This window comes from Sander vitreus, chromosome 12 (genome assembly GCF_031162955.1).
Source record: "Sander vitreus isolate 19-12246 chromosome 12, sanVit1, whole genome shotgun sequence".
Lineage (NCBI taxonomy): Eukaryota > Metazoa > Chordata > Actinopteri > Perciformes > Percidae > Sander > Sander vitreus.
In genome coordinates, this window is record NC_135866.1 from 6,569,139 (window position 1) to 6,587,942 (window position 18,804).

The following is an 18,804-nucleotide window of genomic DNA, read 5'->3' on the forward strand; positions in this document are numbered from 1 at the left end:
TTTCTTAACTCGTACGTGTACAAGAGTTTGAAAATTTATTACAGAAGCGATACAAACTTTCCAGTCAATATTTGACTGTTTTATAGACAATGTATGCAACATTTTAAAGTACCCAGCAGACCTGCTGAAAACACTTGAAAAAATGAAAAAGTAAAAAAAACACACACACACACACAGAGCATGATTTGTTAACCAATTGAAATAATGTATCCACAGCTGATGCTGCCCATTAACAAACAAAGTACAAGTTGGAACAGTCAAAGGCTTTTTGTTGTCCGTTAGGCCCTGAGACGATGACAACCTCTGGTGGTAAAACTGATGGGCTCAGTCTAAAGATTTTCCTTCACCTCGGTGAGTTCCTCTATTCGCACCAACACACTCTCGATCATGTCAAACGTGTGCAGGGCTGAGTGCAGAGCCTGAAAGGACGCATTAGAATTCAATCAGGTCAACAATGCTCTTCGCCAGCGCTGTACAAATACACAATCTAGTTCGTTATGTGAACGTGAAAGTCACTGACCTGAATCTGGGACTCTGATGTCATGTTCGGCAGCTTCTCGTCACCAACGGACACAGAAAGCAGAGACTCGTCTGTGGAAAACACAATCATGCGTTTTATTTTTTTTGAGTGCGAGTGGTTTGAGGAAGGTGGAGCTGAAATGGACATAAGTGTGTTGGCCTGACCTTTGGCCTTAGCCCTCTTGGTCGCCATGGTGTTGTGGAGCTCCCTCTCATAGTGAGCCCTGGACATGTTCACTCCAACACGTAGCGGCTTCAGGAACGTATCCTCTATTTTATACAGCTCTGTCCAGATCCCTGTCTGCCAGATCAAAACAGCAGCAGAACAACATGATGAGTGTAGTTAACTGATGCACTATGGAAATCAGAAACATATGGGTGGATGTTTAGTTGTCCTTCTGACCACTTGAGCGGTAATGGCAGGTAACTTAATATCAAAAAGTATCAAACCACCATTCACTGTCGCTGATTTTGGTCTCTTGGCTGGAGGAGCTCCCTGATATTTACTGGATCGGATCAACACTCACCTGGTTGTCTGTCACTTTGTCTCTGATGACGAGGTAACGCAGCAGGTTCAGAGACTCCATGATTCTGTTTAAAACGACACACAAAGATAACGTTGGCAACGGTACTTTGACAAAACAATCAGGCTTTAAGCTATAGAGAGTAGTTTCTGTCCCCCCCATGAGGAATCTAAGTAACGACAACAACACTGTTGGAGCGACCGGATGTAGCGAGCCTTCGGTGATCTCGCACCACCTCCACCACGCAGGTGCTAGGAGTGTTTAACCCGTCAAATCAAGGAGGACACGGAGGATTATAAAAACCACGATGGACTCTTCAGAAGGTCATTATCTTGTCATTTGTATCTCCTCTCCGTCTCCGAAGCTGAACGCTGCTGTTGTCCTTTCTCAGCGGTGACGTCAAACTCTTCACTCGAGCTTCTGCGCACGAAAGTCGCCTGACTACACCATTTAGTAAACATGGCCATACTAACATCCACAGTGCTGTATCTAATTAAACCTAATTTAGTTCACACTTTAGTGATTCATTAAGCACATCAACTTCAAATGATGCTGTCAGGAGAAAGAAGCTCACTTTGGCTGTGACATTCTTTATTACACGTTAGGTGTTAGTAGGCTACTCTGATAGATTGGTAACTTGTTCATGCACCCCGTTTCCCGCCGTGTGTGTGTGTGTGTGTGTGTGTGTGTGTGTGTGTGTCTGACCTGTCCAGGTAATGCAGGAGGTCGGTCTCTGGGCCGTCTGGCAGACTGAGAACTTTACGCAGCAAAGGCAGCAGGTGAGCTCCCACGAACCAGGTGTTACTGTTACCAGGCTGAGGACGGACAGACTTTTACTGTACAAGACTTTTTTTGGGGGGGGCATTTTAGGCCTTTATTTATATAGGACAGATAAAGACATGAAAGGGAATGACATGCAGCAAAGGGCCGCAGGGCGGAGTCGAACCTGCGGCCGCTGCGTCGAGGAGTTAACCTCTACATATGGCCGCCTGCTCTACCAGGTGAGCTACCCAGGGGCCCGTACGAGACCTTTTTAATTACAACCCACGCTCTGCACAGGCACTCATTTAGCTTTTAGTTACTGCATCAGAACTTGTGAAAAATGACAAACAGCCAGCGAGGAATTTCAGATGGCATCTCACCTGCAGGGCGATGTCTATCTGATTCTTGATGTTTTTGATGACGTAGCCTTCGATTCCTGAGTGATTACTGGTTTTCAGCATGTACCTGAAAACAAGACGACCAGTAACAGTCAGTACGCTGGAGGGTGGAACAGAGAGAGGCATTTCTGTAGGGGGGTGGGGGAGCTTACTGGAAAAGATTGTACTTGGCTTCGGTGTCAAACTTATCAATGCTCAGCTGCAACACCTTCAGACCTCTGGTTCTCTGTTGACAAAGAAGTAAATATATTGATGTTCAAACAGCTTTAGGGGCCCCATCTTTCACCCGGCGCAGCGCAAAGCCCAACGCAAGTTTCTTTGCTAGTTTAAGACCGACGCAGTTGTCAGATTCCCGTCCAGCGCCCGCGTCGTTTAAATAGCAAATGCACCTGCGCCCATCTTTGCGCCCATGGGCGTGCTGGTCTTACAGGGAGGTGTGTTCAGGTGCATTCTTGGCGTATTGCTATCTTGAGGCAGCGGAAAGTGATCGCACCATTGATCAACAAAAACCTGGTCTAAAGTCAATAACGCAGCATTTCATTGTTATTTTAACAGCAGATTAGTGAAATGAGCCTAGACTTATGCACAGCATTCGCACACTATGCTTGTTACACACACAGAAGCGCAGCAGCATAAAACATGCAAAAGATTACAAATAAAAATATTACGGTGCAAATCCGCCATCATAATAGCAATGCGCCAAGGTACAAACGCGCCTCGCTTCTAAAGGGAATGGGAGATGACACTCTGATTGGTTTATTGCATGTTACACCCAAAACACACCTATGAATTAATGAAGACACTAAGTACAACCCTTTTGAACCACGCGCCCGGCGCACGGACCCTTTTTTTGCCGTCAAACTAGCAAAAGTGGATTTGGACACGCCCTAAACGCACCTGCGCCATGCGCATCACGTCGTGCGCTTAGATCGTTAAAATAGGGCCCTTAATCTAGAAAATAGATGCGAATGAAATGTGTATTCAATTCAAAGCTACAATACATGCAAAAGTAGAAAACATGTCATCGATAGGTCCAGTATCCATGGCATTAAAATGACATGAATACACACTTTAAACCCAGCTAATGTTACTTTTTGCACAACGTTGCTAAACTATCTACCTGTGTGAAGACTCACCAAATCATGCCTCGGACATATCGTCATCACCTTCACCATGTTCTGAAAAACAAAGGGTGAAATCAAGAACTAAGCATCATTAAGGCATCACACTGGGACAATCCCAGCAGAGTCAAAGCTGAGCTTTGTATGAAGAAGTGGGTTCACCTGAGGGACTGTGAGGAAAGTTTTGATCTCCAGCAGATCTGCATGCAGACTGCAATCCTCCACGCGCACCAGACTCTTCTCATACAGCTCCTGTGTGATTCAGATTCAGATAACTTTATTAGTCCCCAAGGGGCAATTCAGTTTTAAAGCCAACCCATCCATTAAGAGTTAAAGTTAAAAAGTGCATTAGCATACAATGTATATAATGTTAAAAAAACATACATCACCCTATATACAGATGCTTCTCTCTCTCTCTCTCTCTCCCATAACATCCACACATTTACACATGACCCAATCATCATCTCTCACACACACACACACACACACACACACGGTGACGGAACAGAGCAGCGGGGTGCAAGAACCAGTTTTGTTGTAGTTATGTGTATTCATTTAACAGTCTTGATGGAACACACACACAAACGTCAGACTACAAAGCTCTAAAAAAATAACATCTTACGAGACTATTCTTCATAACAGCTGAAAAAGTATCGCATGCCACAAGAAATTTGTTTCTGCTTTTTTTTTTTTTTTTTTCTTCTTTTGTCACTTTATCACCTGAGAAATATTTGGAAACCATAATACAAAGCCACAGCATGTAAATCTTTATCTTCAGATCTTTAGTTTCAGTTTGACTCACCAGTCCTTTCTGAATCCTGAACTCCTCAGTTCTGTCAATCAAATAGAAAAGAAAAAAAAAGAAAAGAAAAAAAGAAGTTATGAGCGGTTCTGCTCAAATACACAAACACACACCGCACGTGAACCGGAAGATCCAAGTCTGCATTTATTCAGTGTGGCAGTTACATGTGAAAAAAAAATTAAAAAGTGATTACATTTTTCATGAATTGATGTCAATGTGTTTTTATCAATATCAACAATGCAGTTTGAATGGCCAATGTGCCATGTAAACTTGAACTTTAAGTAAGGAAAATGTTCTTAACAACCTTTTTCCACTGACATCTACACTGCCAATGGTGCAACAGCACAGAACAGATACCAACAATATTGTGTCTCGTATTCACCTGGACAAGAGGAGGCCAATGTGCTCCATATTACTCCGAAGACAGAACACGGGACTGTAAACACAGAGAGTCTGGAGGATTAACAATGCATTTCAATTCTCAGTATTATTTGTGTTCAAACTGTATAAATCATCATCAGCATTGTCCAGTGCTAATTTCTAGCCACGTTTGAAGAGACTCATCAGTGTCCTAGTACTTTATGATATAATACATATTATGTTTCTATCTTACCTGAAAACACTGGGGAATGTATCTGCAGCCAGGTGATGGACAAACACCAGGTGAGCCAGGCTGGCCAAAGACTCTTTAGGATAACGCACCTCCTCCTCCAGAAAGCCCGGAACCTGTTTTCTTTTCAACAGAGGCTGGTACACAAGAGTGGGGACAGACTCTCCGATAGCACTGAGGGTGTTCTGTACCAAACACAGACACACACACACAGAAACACACTCGCCATTAACGCAATATCTGACATGGTAATCTGACCAAATGTGAGTCCAGGCAGCATCTACGGAATTTGTATCGGTCTATGAAAATTGTGAGAGTCACTGACATATTAAACCAGTCCAATTTGCAGGCCCCATCACAACATTTACACTAAAGTTTACAGGGCAGCATCAGCTCTTTCCAGAATATTATGGTGAATGGATTAGCCGTACCAAAATCTCTGTGGCAAAATTCCTGAGAGGAGACACAGCCAGAGTATCCGGATCCTTGAGTTGTACCTCCAGCAGAGGGTGACTCAGAGTCTTCATACAGCTGAGACAGAAAAACACAAGGAGTTGACCTTAGCATCTTCATCCTGCAGGTATTTTATATTGTCGCTGTCAGGTGAACACCGTGTATGTCTGAAACCGTTGTTTTTCAGGAAATGAGAAAAGGCTAATTTGAAACTATTTTACGGAGCTACTTACCTCAGACAAAGTCAGGCAAAATGGCTTTGTCACTGTTTAAATATTTGTAAAAAAAAAAAAAAAAACACACAGACAGACGTACAGGGGGACCAATAGCATCGATTTATGAAAACAAAACTAAAAAGGACGAAATAAGGAGCTACGAGGTTTCTGCCTGACAGCGACGATACGTAAGTCCGACTTGTGATTTTAAATGTTCTCACTCACAACTTTAGCAGTTCTGTCTGCAGCTCGTCCTCGTTATCCCCGCCCTGCTCCCTCTCATTTTGGGCCTCAGCGTTGAGGAGGTTTTGCCTGGCCTCGTGGACAAAAGGCTTGACAAAGTCTATCAGGTCGGTGCAGCAGCGACACAGCGAGAAGACGTCGTCCTCCTCCTGCTCCTTGGTGTGAGGTAGAGGCAGTTTGGCCACCTGGTCCAGCACAGAGGACAGGGTCATGCCCAGGGACGACGCCTTCCGGCTGCCCAGACACAGCAGCACTGAGAGGAAAGCACACAGGAAGTAGAAATGGCTCTATTTTTGAGTTGTGATGTTAAGTATTAGGGCTGGGACGATGTGCTTCGATTCTTTCACGATACATGGGTGCCGATTCTAAAAGTGTTGCCATTCGATAGTATTCATTGAGGGATTTTCTTTTCCTTCTTTAACAAAAGCAAAAGTTAAATAATACACTTCTAGAGACGATATATCATGAGACATTTCTAAAAAGTAATTGTTTTCTAAGAAGAATGCACATCACAGGTCAGTCAGTCAGTCAGTCAGTCTGACATTTATTTCATTTTGTAAAGAAGTACATGACATGATTTTCGATTCCCTCCCCACCTTTAGGAAGTATATTGGAGAACATATTCAAAGGAATGTGCTTCACCTTTCTGTAGAGGGTTCAGCAGCAGATGGAGGCTCGTTGCTATGGTGTCAGGGTCATCCTGCTCCAGCTGCTCCAACAAGCCAATCAGCAGCTCTTTGGGTCTGCAGGTCTGGGAAACCAAAACTTAAACCCTTAAAAAGAAAATCCCAACACTCGAGACACTAATTCTAACTATTGTTTTATCTTAAATATTATAATTTTGGTTGGTTAACTGTTGAGCAGATGAACAGACCTGCAGCAGGTGGTTGAAAATGGCTAGGCATTGAGAAAGCTTCTTGTCTTCTTTCTTCAGCAGAACCTGGATCAGGGGAGGCAGCAGATTCCAACCCATACATCTCACTATGTCCTACAGAAAGAGGGACAGAGGGAGGGGTGTTTATGCAGCACGACGTGCAGCAAACATGAGTCTATACGCGCTGAAAACAACGTTGAGCTCTTTGTACCTGATTCTTTTCATCCAGGACAATACTGAGGACCTGCGCGCTGTTTCCCTCCTCGATGCAGGTCCGCCCAGAAATCGTGAACACGTCATGGTCCTCGGTGGTGTAGCGGTCTTCAGGGAGGGCTTGCTGTGTGAAAGAGAGACAAATGGAGGGATTAAAAGAGAAAATATAGGCATTTTATTGCAGCAAATTGACGATGAAGTCATTCTTAAAAAGGTAAAAATGCCAGTCTCCAGCTTCTCAATGGGAGAATTTGCTGCTTTTATGTCATTGTAAAGTAAATACATTTGGGGTTTTGGACTTGTTGGTTGGACACATAAGCAAACTGTACATGTCACTTTAGGAACTGGCTAATTGTGAGCGTCACAATTTCTGACCTTTTATAGATTGACGGTTAATCATGAAATAATCGACAAGTCCATTGTTAATGTATATAATTGTTTGTTGCAGTCCTACAGTCTTTTAATCATTATTGAAATATCATTTAAGATATTCAAGGCTTTCCTAATTTAATGTAGCAGAGACAGTAGCCTGTAAAAATGTCTCTTTCACTTTCACTATTTTTAAACTGATGGAGCAGACTGTGAAAGTGCAGCTCAAACAGAGTTGCATAGATCTAGTAAAGAGAGACCACTATTGCTATACACATTCAGATTACTTGTACCAAGCAGTGGTGTAGTCTAATGCAGGGATCTTCAACAGGGGGTCCTCTGAGTCAATGCAGGGGGGCCTCCAGTGATAGGCTTACTGGCCTTGGTTGATAGTCACTAAGACAGTCATCCACAGATACAGTTAATAAGGATTCACTGTGCCACATGTATGTTTTAAAATTAAAACGTGATTTATGAAATCATGCCAACAATTATAAGGCTATTTTAAAAGCGTAGTATTGTATGCAAAAAAAAAAAAAAAAAGGCATGTATAAAGGCTTTAGGCCGCCCTACACGTAACTGCAGGCCCAGTTTAATATGCAACTTCATTTTATACAATATCTCTAATAGGGGGTCCCTGCTCCATCTCTCTTTCAGTTAAGGGGTCCTTGGCTAAATTCTTTGAAGACCCCTGGTCTAATGCATTTTAGCGGGTATACTGTTCTACATAAATAAATGGACCAGAATGGACATATCAAAGTGGGGCGTCTGGGTCTGCTCCCCCAAGGACATTTTGAGCGTCAAAGACTTAATTTTCTGCTATTTTGATACACTTTAATGCACCAATTTACAGTGGAAATACCTGTATTCAGCCTATGCGAAGGAAAACACAGATGACAATTCAAAATATATCAAAAATATAATGGAAAGTATGTTGTTATGTGCCATTGCATATTTTTAGGTGGGTATATGGAAATCCTGGAGTATTTCTTTCTTAGTGGGTATATACTGCGTATACCTGCGCATCAAGTAGACTACACCACTGGACTACCAAGTGAGTAATTGCACTGAATAACATGTATGTGAAGAACCCAGACGTAGTGAAATGTGGAAGGTGTGGATGCATGTAAAAACGTGGGTGCGGTGTACTGAAGCCCCTCTAGTCCCCGAAGCACTCACACATCTCTGGACCACATCACTGAGCTGCTCCAGAGCCATCCCTGCTGTCTTCAGGCGGGCTTTATATCTTCACGCAGAAGTCAGACAGGACACTTCATGTCAAAAATAATGCACACCATATTACTTGATAATCAAGTGGCTCATAATTCAAGTGTCCGGCTAAACTCCCACAGCTGTTAGTGAGTTAATTCATCATGTATATGTAGGTTAAGGTCCAATAATAAGCCGTCGCTTGTGTGTGCAATAAAACTGGACAGTCTGCTATAAACAGATGAAATTAACGTTACAATGAATGCTGGTGTATTATTCTGAATTAGCTTAGCCGTTTGACTGAAAACAAACCTTTCCATAGTGCTGTCCTAGCTATACAAACACAGACCAAACAGCACGAGCTGTAACCGAAATAAAAGCGATATAAAAGGACAAAAATAAGGTAGATACCCACCTTAGCCACGCTAACGCGAAATGGAAATGATGAGATGGTTCGATTGTCCGTTTGGGCTTGCCGTAGGATGAAATACGTCATATGTCAAAGTTGAAAATGTAGAAAACGGAAACATCATGGAGACCGAGGAGAGAAGAAGGAGCCAAGGCTCCGCTAAAACCTCTAAAAAAGGTTAGTTTCAGTTAAGAAATTGTTCTCTCATATCGATATCAGGCTTTCCAAAAAGACGTGGAAGTTAGCTTCCGATTCGGCAATTAATTTGAACGTTAAAGGGAACTTGTAACTCCCATTGCTGATCGACTGCTCCTCTGTTTTCTGCACCTCTTACTGTTGTGAAAGCATGTTACGCAGTTTGGGTAAAGCATTAAAGCTGTCTCAATTCCACTTTCAGATTTGGAAAAAAGCTTTATTCTATTTGTGAAAATGCAATAAAGGAGATTTGACAGATTTTATTTTTTTCACATGCAGACCACACTGGACCAGGTCCAGATTGAATTTGTCAAATCAGGACTACATTATCCCAGAGAGTGTAAAGATTCTTTGGAAACACAGTTTTAGAAGGTATACGTGCAGTTTAGTGTCCCAAATTCCCCATACAATGTCCTTAATTAATTATGAACTTGCTAAACCACCTGTGCTACCGTAACCTGTCTCAAATAAGACCAAAGAATTTATAATAAGGGAAGAAGTTCCACTCTCGATACTTGACTCTGGTTCCATATAGGGGGCGCTCACAGGCGAGTGCAGAATGAATGGAGGTCTATGGAGCTATACCCCTCAAAATCCACTTTTCTCAGGATATAATTTTTTGTCTAGTAATTTGAATGTTGCATTCGAAAGGGGAGGCTAAGAAAATACACACTGCTGGGTGTTTAAAGTGGCTTTTTCAATGACGTCATAGACATATACGGCCAGAGATGCTGCTTTACGGCAAGCTCTGAGTCACTTCCTTTTTTTCTCTCGGGGCATCGACAACACAGCTGACAGGTTATGGCCTGTACAAGCCAGACCAACATCAAGATGTTGGGTCTGGGAGCTCACCATTGGCAGGGCTCAATCCGAGGGGCGGGATAAACCGTTGTCTTTCAGATTCCCTCTGCATGCAATAGGATAGAGCTACAACCAGGCAGAGCAAGTTGATAGATTAAACTTTTGCAGTATCTGGTCGGCAAAACTCAGAACACATCTTTTTTTTAAGAATGGCTTCAGTGCCGTTCTTTTTTCTTTTCTCAAAGAAAAGCTTAACTCCAAGTCTTCCAGAAGACCGCTGTTCCCAGCAGCAGCAGCAGCCGTAAGCCCGTCCACCGACTTGATGTGATTGGCCTGACCAGAGTTTGGTTTTTCCAGCTCGCAAGCCAACGGAGAGTGCCTAGACTCCCCTCGGCTGCAAATTAAATTTGCTGCCGCTAGGGTGCGTCTAGATTTCTAGGCTAGACAGGTTAGGTCTACACGTGCTAGAAAGAGGTTTGCTAATGTTTTAAACAGTCCCTCCAGGATTAAGCGATGTCGCGATCACGCCAATTCACGGCAATTCAACCAATCACCGTGAATTTGGTGCGATTCGCAATTTTGACCAATCACCGCAACTTTTCCGCACATTTGACCAATAACCTGAAGTTTCCCACGACTTCAACCAATCACAGCAGTCCCACGTGCACTCTGAGAGCCAATGACCAATCGGGAGTGAGAACGGGTTGGTCATTTCCTTGTTTTTGATATGAAGACGAGACGTGTGTGTGTGACTCATTTACCATCCATTTCAGACCGTCCGATACATTTTAACATCAATGTAGACTTTAACGATTTAAAAGTCGCTGAAGTTGCTGCCGTTTCCATCCTGGCTGTCGGCTCTCTGCAGCGGGTGGGGCTACTGCTCCGTACCCCCCGCGACTGACGCGTGCACACACACACACACACACACACACACACACACACACACACACACACACACACACAAACAACACACACAAGGTGGATGCAGGAGATGATCTAAATTGAGGACAGCTACGCTCTTTATTGTAAGTGCAATGATAAGTTAAAGTCAGTATTATCAAACCGTATGAATGTGTGTCCTAGCCCAGGCCAGCATAGGAAAATAACTAACAATGTAAAAATCAACAAGCCACTGACAGATACAGTGGTGTGAAAAAGTGTTTGCCCCCCTTCCTCATTTCCTGTTCCTTTGCATGTTTGTCACACTTAAGTGTTTGGAACATCAAACCAATTTAAACAATAGTCAAGGACAACACAAGTAAACACAAAATGCAATTTGTAAATGAAGGTGTTAATTATTAAAGGTGAAAAAAAATCCAAACCATCATGGCCCTGTGTGAAAAAGTGATTGTCCCCCTAAACCTAATAACTGGTTGGGCCACCCTTAGCAGCAACAACTGCAACCAAGCGTTTGCGATAACGTGCAATGAGGCTTTTACAGCGTCCTGGAGGAATTTTGGCCCACTCATCTTTGCAGAATTGTCCTAATTCAGTTACATTAGAGGGTTTTCGAGCATGAGCGGCCTTTTTAAGGTCATACCACAACATCTCAATAGGATTCAGGTCAGGACTTTGGCTAGGCCACTCCAAAGTCTTCATTTAGTTTTTCTTCAGCCATTCGGTGGTGGACTTGCTGGTGTGTTTAGGATCATTGTCCTGCTGCAGAACCCAAGTTCGTTTCAGCTTGAGTACACGAACAGATGGTCGGACATTCTCCTTCAGGATCTCTTGGTAGACAGCAGAATTCATAGTTCCTTTTATCACGGCAAGTCTTCCAGGTCCTGAAGCAGCAAAACAGCCCCAGACCATCACACTACCACCACCATATTTTACAGTTGGTATAATGTTCTTTTTATGAAATGCAGTGTTCCTTCTACGCCAGATATACTTGGACACACACCTTCCAAAGAGTTCCACTTTTGTCTCATCGGTCCACAGAATGTTGTCCCAAAAAGTCTTGGGGATCATCAAGATGTGTTCTGGAGAAATTGAGACAAGCTTTGATGTTCTTTTTGCTCAGCAGTGGTTTTCTCCTTGGAACTCTGCCATGCAGGCCATTTTTGCCCAGTCTTTTCCTGATGGTGGAGGCATGAGCGCTGACCTTAACTGAGGCAAGTGAGGCCTGCAGTTCTTTGGACGTTGTTGTGGGGTCTTTTGTGACCTCTTGGATGAGTCGTCGCTGCGCTCTTGGGGTAATTTTGGGCGGCCGGCCACTCCTGGGGAAAGGTTCACCACTGTTCCATGTCTTCGCCATTTGTGGATAATGGCTCTCACTGTGGTTCGCTGGATTCCCAAAGCTTTGGAAATGGCTTTATAACCCTTTCCAGACTGATAGATCTCAATTACTTTCTTTCTCAATTGTTCCTGAATTTCTTTGGGTCTCAGCATGATGTGTAGCTTTTAAGGATCTTCTGGTGGACCTTACTGTGTCAAGCAGCTCCTATTTAAGTGATGCCTTGATTGTGAACAGGTGTGGCAATAATCAGGCCTGGGTGTGGCTAGAGAAATTGAACTCAGGTGTGGACAACCACAGTTATAGTATGTTTTTAACAAGGGGGCAATCACTTTTTCACACAGGGCCATGATGGTTTGGATTTTTTTTCTCCTTTAATAATAAACACCTTCATTTACAAATTGCATTTTGTGTTTACTTGTGTTGTCCTTGACTTTTGTTTAAATTGGTTTGATGTTCCGAAACACTTAAGTGTGACAAACATGCAAAGGAACAGGAAATGAGGAAGGGGGCAAACACTTTTTCACACCACTGTATGTTCAAATTTGATTGATTCAATAAATTATTATTTTTTGTCTTAAATCCACCAGCCATTTTCATATTATACCAACATTTACAGCATCCTGAGCCTTTTTGGTAAGGTTACTAGGAAAACTCAGCCCAGAGTAGTTTTATTCTCCCCAAAACAAGTTTCCTTTTTATTTTGAAAGAACTATACAAAAAAAGAATCGCAACTTTCACTTCTCTCGCAACTTCATTGCAACAAACATACAAAAGACATCGGAACTTTTATCGCAATTTTTTACAAAAGCTCCCGCGAAATCAGGCATTTTGGGCCGCAACAATCTCAAAAAAAGGCCGCGAAATCCTGGAGGGACTGTTTAAAGACCACGCGGACATTCTGGTTCTGCTTCGGATGCCTTCAAGCGGGACCTCTGGTCGTAATCAGTCCTTCACTGACCAATCAGCATTCATTAGCAGAATGCTAGCGTGTTATGGGCAACAACGACTCAACCTGTAAGAAATCAAAAGGACATAAGTACTCCAACAATTCATTCAACTTTCGACCTATAATCCATGTTGAACTTGCAAAAACTACAATCAAATCAGAGATTTCTCAACGACAATCGGGCGAAAGAGACAAATGTAGTCGTCTAGCTCCGTAGCGTAGAGTCCCATTCATTTAGCGCTCGCCTGCGATCACCCCCAGTGGAACTCTGGTGGAACTGCAACCAAATTCGGTACAATGGGGCTGAATAGGGAGTGAACAGGCTCTCCATAGACGGGCTTTGATAAGACCCTCATCATTTGGGACACTCAGTTTTTGGAAAATAATTTGGGACACTAGCCGTTTTAGAATTGTGAAAGCTATATTCTATTTGTTAAAATGCAATAAATGGAGGTTTATTTTATATTATGAATATGTTTACAGCCTAATAACAGACATGAGGAAGGAGTTTAAATATGCTTCAGTGTCATACACAGGTCTACTTTGTGTAGCAGCTCATTGACTGGTTTACTAGTCTCCACAGCACACAGTGACATATCTCCAGTGGGGGACATTTAGTACTCATATTAGCCTTGTAATCATGTTGTTGTTTGTGTGGCAGGTGGGAAGCGCACCAAAGCACTGGCTGCTGAAGAAGAAGCAAGAAGGTGTGAAAAGGGCATCCTGTCACTGGATGCTAGAGTCGTATACTAATGTCTAGCTAATCCACCATCTTCACACACTAATGCCAAACAAAGTGTGTTTGGTTGTAGAATATTCCTCTTACTCGACTTTATTTTTTAAAGATTAACAGTTTTCATTTGGTTTTAAAACAAAATACAGAACATACAACTCACAACATAAATACCCCCCCCCCACACACACACACACACACACACACATATACCCACACACACACACTTGTCATCACCACTTACTTAGACAAAATTAAGACAGTATGAAATAATAACCATAATATTCAATACAATACAATAATAACTAAATAGACAACTGTAATCCAAAAAATATATATAAATATATGTGATGAAACAACAAGCTTATAGTATACGCCTCTCCACAGCACAGAGCTTCTTAGGAGCCCTCCAGATAGCTCGTGTACTTTCCCCATTGTGATACCACTACTAATGATAAATGTCAACAAGTAACCACACCAACACTTCTTCTAATGTGTGTACTATATCGATCTCGTGTCAGGAGAGAGGTAGTGACGGAGATGCTAAGGGATAAGTTGGAGCTGGAGAAAAGAGCCCTGAAAATAGTGGAGCGTCTCCTGGAGGACAGCGTGGCTGAAGACTTCCTGGTTGACTGCGTATGTATCATCTGAGTTCACTTTAGCAGCAGACCGACAGAAGACTCAGTTCACAGCTCACCCCTAAACTGTCTAACATTTCAATCAGGAGAGACTTCGTTGCAAATATGCAAAGGTTTATTTGTACATATGCATAATATGAAATGTACAGAGTCTTTGGAGATTAGACTCCGTCGTTATAAAAATAATTTTAAAGGGATAGAGAAGCCAAGGAAATGCCTACTGCTCCTATGTTATTTCTTGCTGTCATTACTCTGGTCCTTTTACTTTCATATCACTGCCTAGCTACTTTTAATGTTGATCTGGACATTCGCCATCTGTGTCCATCCTGACTGTTATACTACTTTTACCGTGTTTCTATTCAAAGGTCTGTCAACATCCAAAAGTGAAGTGATCTAATGTTTTAAATGGAATCCTCTCTCCCCTCTTTGTTATGTTTCCGAGACATAGGGAAGTAGGGCTGGGCAATATAGAGAAAATCAGATATGACAATATTATTGACCAAATACCTCAATGTTGATACTGCGAGTTGACAATGATGTTGTTGTTGATGGTGCTTTAACAAAAATATTTTCACAATTAGATTTTAGATAAATTATCATTAATAATGTGGATACAATGACTAAGTGGTTAAAGGCAAATAATAGAACAGCTAGAACAGTCTGGTAAGTTCAGAAAATGACATCACTTTACTGTAATGCAGCCTGTGTTGTCCTCTCAGCTAAAAAAAATAATGTTTCAATATTTCTTTGCATTTCTTTCTAGGCTTCCGGCACATTTTTGTCACTTTTTGTTTAGTTTTAGTTGTTGTTTTTGTCGCTTTTCTGATATTTCTGTTCTGTTTTTATATTTCTGTTCCTTTTTTGTCGCGTTGTTTGTCTGATTGTCACTTTGCCGTTTTTTTACGCTTTTTCTGAAGTTTTCTACGCTTTTTTTCCCACCAGTATATACACCACTAACACCAAATTATAAACACTAGTTTCACACTTACTCTTGGAATTCATGGTCAATAAACCTCATTTTTATGAAATCATACCTCATTTTTTAGTTTAAAAAGCAGAAATGTGCTATAAAATTTAATAAAGCTCCCAAAATGTAATGAAAGAAACTGAAGCTGATCTTTAATTTTACTTGCGAAGAACGTTGTATGGAACCATCCATGTTATTTTTGGGCAGTTTGGTTGAAAGAAATCTATATTTTGGATATAGAAACTTTAAAAAACAGGCCAAATTTGACCCGAGGACAAAACCAGGAAAAGACAAAACGTATGCCATATTATATATATATATATATATATAATATTACGATATCCAAAATCTAAGACGATATCTAGTCTCATATCACGATATTGATATATTGCCCAGCCCCACAGTGATGTAGGTAGTTTTATATTAAATATTTGTTCTGTTATGGTGGAAGCAGTGAATTATCACATTTGCTTTTTGGTTTAATTCACTGAGCTTTAGAATTCACTGAGCTTTAGAATACAATGGAAACACGCTTATTTTCTCCCGTTATTGTCTTCCCTTCTTCACAGGCAAGGTTCATCACTCCTGCTAATTACAAAGATGCTTTAGAGGAGAGATCCATTGCCAAACTGTGTAGTTATCCCATATGTTCAAATCAACTGGGCAAGGTAAGAGCCTTTTATATCAGTCTTTACAGTCCTATGCAAGTAATAAACGTCAATGTGTCTCTGGTGTTTCATGCTTCTAATCTGACTCCGTGCTACTGTTCACTTTATAGATTCCAACTCAAAAGTATAGAATTTCTACTAAGACCAATAAGGTGTACGACATCACAGAGCGCAAGGTAAGTGCTGCTAACAAATATATTTTATGCATTTATTTTGGCGCAAACAGTCAAAATAAAGTCTTTGCGTCTCTCTTTTGTGATTAGTGTTTTTGTAGTAACTTCTGCTACAAAGCCTCCAAAGAGTTTGAGCTACAAATCCCAAATACACCTCTTTGGCTCAGGCAGCATGAGAGGTATGTGTGCCGTTCAGTTCTCTGTTCTAAATCCCAACTATCAGCTGATAGTTGCATATTGCAATTTTTTTAAGACTGTGTTTCACTTTTTTTTTTCCTCACCGACAGTCCTCCAGAAATTAAACTGATGAAGAAAAGAGACGGGTATGTATTTGCTTAAGTGTTTGTATGTGAATATTTTAAATACTAACATATCACACAGTCTTTTTTTTTCTTTTTTAGTTCTGATACAACTAACTAATTGATACATCTTAAACATTTTTAGATTGTTTGATTTTCTAACTGTAAGATAGGTTTTATAATAGATAGCCCTATTCATACAGGACTTGGGGACCTCTAGTAATTTTTGTAATGATTTCGGAGGGCGTCTGTGATCTTAATCCCGTGCCAATATGCCATGTCTGAAATTTGTAAAGTCAAATTTCCACTGCAAATTACCTACCTATTTGGCCAAAAACATGATGTCAGCAACACAACATTTGAGGTCGGGAAGTTCGGTCTGGACTTGATCCGTTGTGGGGCAACTATGCTCGAACCAGAGCTGTTTGGACCAATCAAATCGCCAGGGCGGGCTTTATACGATGATGGACAGATGATCAACAGTAACGTAATCAACCACGTCACCAGAGAGCGCTTGGGGTTGAATTCGTTTACAACAAAGACGGCCGCCATCGCGTCTGTTAAAGAAGATATCGACAGCGCGTTCATTTTCAAAAGGGCAACGGAGAACCGCGATCACGTGTAGCATGCACATTGCCACGCCCGTCCGCACGACACGGAAACTGCCTTCGCTCTGTCGAAGCCTGCCTTTGACTGGCAGCTTCTGTGACGTCTGTCTCCGTTGCTCTGATTGGTTGGAGGTCTAGCCAATTGAGTGCAGAGGCATATTCTTTCCTGGTTCGGTCGAAACACGCCCCATAATCACAGCCCAGTGGAGCAGTATCAGACTCAGATTCTGCCTAGAATCGGAGTATGACGACGTTGTGTAACATTAGTCCCGTGCGAATCAACATCTCTGTGCTCGGGGTTGTATTGGCTGTGTTGGCAATTATAAATGAATGTTCTGAGAGAGCAGTGACATCATATCATGTCAGGGATAATGTCAGTAAATTTAAGTAAAATGCAGACTTCGCTTGTCCCGTGTGAATGCGCCGACGAGAACACAGACGTGGCGGGTAATTTTGAAATCGCAGGAGGTCCCCTGGTAATACTAGTCCTGCGTGAATAGGACTCAGCTCAGTGTAACCAATGTGTGTCCAGCGGGAGTTCTGGTGAGGAGGTTAAGCTGTTGGAGAGGCGTCTACAAGTGGATGACATCGAGGACCCCCTCGCCGCTCCACCCGAGGGCCCTCCCAGCTCTCGGCAGGGTTCTGCTGCAGACGGCCTCAGCCACAGTGAAAGCAGCGACGTTGAACAGGAGCAGGACTTTGTGTCCAGCGTGGTTTCCCAGCGGCAGGGACCCAGGGTGCACTGGGGCGACCTGCCTAAACGTACCGATGGAGACCGGAAAGGGGATCGAGGGATGATGGAGAGGCGAAAGAAACAGGGGAGGGAGGGAGGTGAAGAGGAGATTGAGGGTCAGGCCGCAAAAATGGAGGGGGAAAAGGGAGAAGATGAGAAAAGACGGGAGTCACTTTCTTGTAAAACAGAAGTTGCAACTGACGCTGAAAAACGGCTGACTTCATCAAACACAGACAGACCTCGTGGAGAGCCGGTGTCGGACCAACCCAGTGTGGAAGAGACCACAGCTAACCTGAATTTGTGCAGCTTATCCGAGTCAGTCACTCAAACTGCTCCCCCGCCTGTCGACTCAACAGCCACACAAGCAGAACACACAGATCTAATCACTTCTCCGTGTGACGACTCAAACGGCTCAAGAGAAAGAAAACCTCTCCCTTCTTCAACCCTAATCGAGACGAATCAGGATGGCCACGGCACGGCGGCGAGCAGCCAGCCAGGCCTCAACATCACCCAGGTGGGTGTGAGCAAGAGAGGGGCAGCAGGGCTACAAGATCTACTCAAGAGCCACGCTGCCGGAGCCAAACCCCATTCCATCCGGCTCAATCTCCTCGAGTGCCTGAGAAGAACGTTAAAGGACTGGAGCACTGACAAGACCCTGGAGTTCCTGTACGGCGCCCACTATTCCCCAGGCTCTCCTGTCGCCGACGTCAAAGAAGAAGAAGAAGAAGAGGAGGAGGCGGGGGAGGAAGACGAGGAGCTGGATGAAGACGACTTAGAGGACGACGTGACCAATGCAGATGCAGAATGGGTTGGTGCCGGGGTGCAGAAGAGAGCGTCTGTAGTACCAGACTACCAGGCGCTGCGGCAGGAGACCCAGCAGCTGGAGCTGAGAGTCAGGGAGTTTTATAAAGGGACCTGGATTCTACCGGAGGGGGCAGAGGAGCTGCATGGAAACCAGGTGAGGGAGGGGGGGGAAGAGAAAAGAGAGCAGGGTTGTGAATAAAGTAGGGCTGGGTATCAAAAATGTTTTGATACCAATACCGTGACTTCGATAACGGTGCCTGAATCAATTTTATAAAACAA

At 42.8% G+C, this 18,804-nt stretch overlaps 2 protein-coding genes across 5 annotated transcripts in view; one reads left to right on the forward strand and one right to left on the reverse strand.

Moving 5' to 3' along the window:
- On the reverse strand, positions 1-8,827 carry glmna (glomulin, FKBP associated protein a). 2 transcript variants are annotated; one of them, XM_078263442.1, is made up of 19 exons: positions 8,728-8,827; positions 8,283-8,374; positions 6,733-6,858; positions 6,522-6,635; positions 6,290-6,398; positions 5,630-5,900; positions 5,168-5,267; positions 4,740-4,921; positions 4,509-4,562; positions 4,127-4,157; positions 3,487-3,576; positions 3,340-3,381; positions 2,356-2,429; positions 2,186-2,270; positions 1,749-1,858; positions 1,047-1,110; positions 685-820; positions 521-591; positions 1-419 (listed from the first exon to the last, which is right to left on the reverse strand). In XM_078263442.1, the coding sequence occupies exons 2-19, from the start codon at positions 8,319-8,321 to the stop codon at positions 330-332; spliced, it is 1,788 nt and encodes a 595-aa protein (XP_078119568.1). In that variant the 5' UTR covers positions 8,322-8,374; positions 8,728-8,827; the 3' UTR covers positions 1-329. The 2 variants fall into 2 exon arrangements, with proteins under 2 accessions (XP_078119568.1, XP_078119569.1); XM_078263443.1 differs by having other exon boundaries at positions 8,283-8,349; positions 8,728-8,793.
- The window catches only part of rpap2 (RNA polymerase II associated protein 2), a 24,848-nt gene continuing 14,866 nt past the window's right edge, over positions 8,823-18,804 (forward strand). For 2 of the 3 annotated variants that reach the window (XM_078263440.1, XM_078263439.1), the window contains exons 1-8: positions 8,823-8,898; positions 13,564-13,609; positions 14,157-14,271; positions 15,810-15,908; positions 16,019-16,084; positions 16,172-16,260; positions 16,369-16,404; positions 17,521-18,679. In XM_078263440.1, coding sequence (XP_078119566.1) covers positions 8,844-8,898; positions 13,564-13,609; positions 14,157-14,271; positions 15,810-15,908; positions 16,019-16,084; positions 16,172-16,260; positions 16,369-16,404; positions 17,521-18,679 — 1,665 coding nt within the window. In that variant the 5' untranslated portion in view covers positions 8,823-8,843. Of the gene's footprint in view, positions 8,899-13,563; positions 13,699-14,156; positions 14,272-15,809; positions 15,909-16,018; positions 16,085-16,171; positions 16,261-16,368; positions 16,405-17,520; positions 18,680-18,804 lie in introns of all 3 variants that reach the window. The other variant, XM_078263441.1, reaches the window with a different exon arrangement.

What these genes read in the sequence shown, in the direction of transcription:
- glmna (XM_078263442.1), bottom strand. Translation starts at nt 8,321, where the DNA reads ATGGCTCTGGAGCAGCTCAGTGATGTGGTCCAGAGATGT. An exon ending in GTGATGTGGTCCAGAGATGT is followed by an intron (nt 6,859 to 8,282) that starts GTGAGTGCTTCG and finishes TCTTTCACACAG; the next exon opens with CAAGCCCTCCCTGAAGACCG. An exon ending in AGATAGACATCGCCCTGCAG is followed by an intron (nt 1,859 to 2,185) that starts GTGAGATGCCAT and finishes GTCCGTCCTCAG; the next exon opens with CCTGGTAACAGTAACACCTG.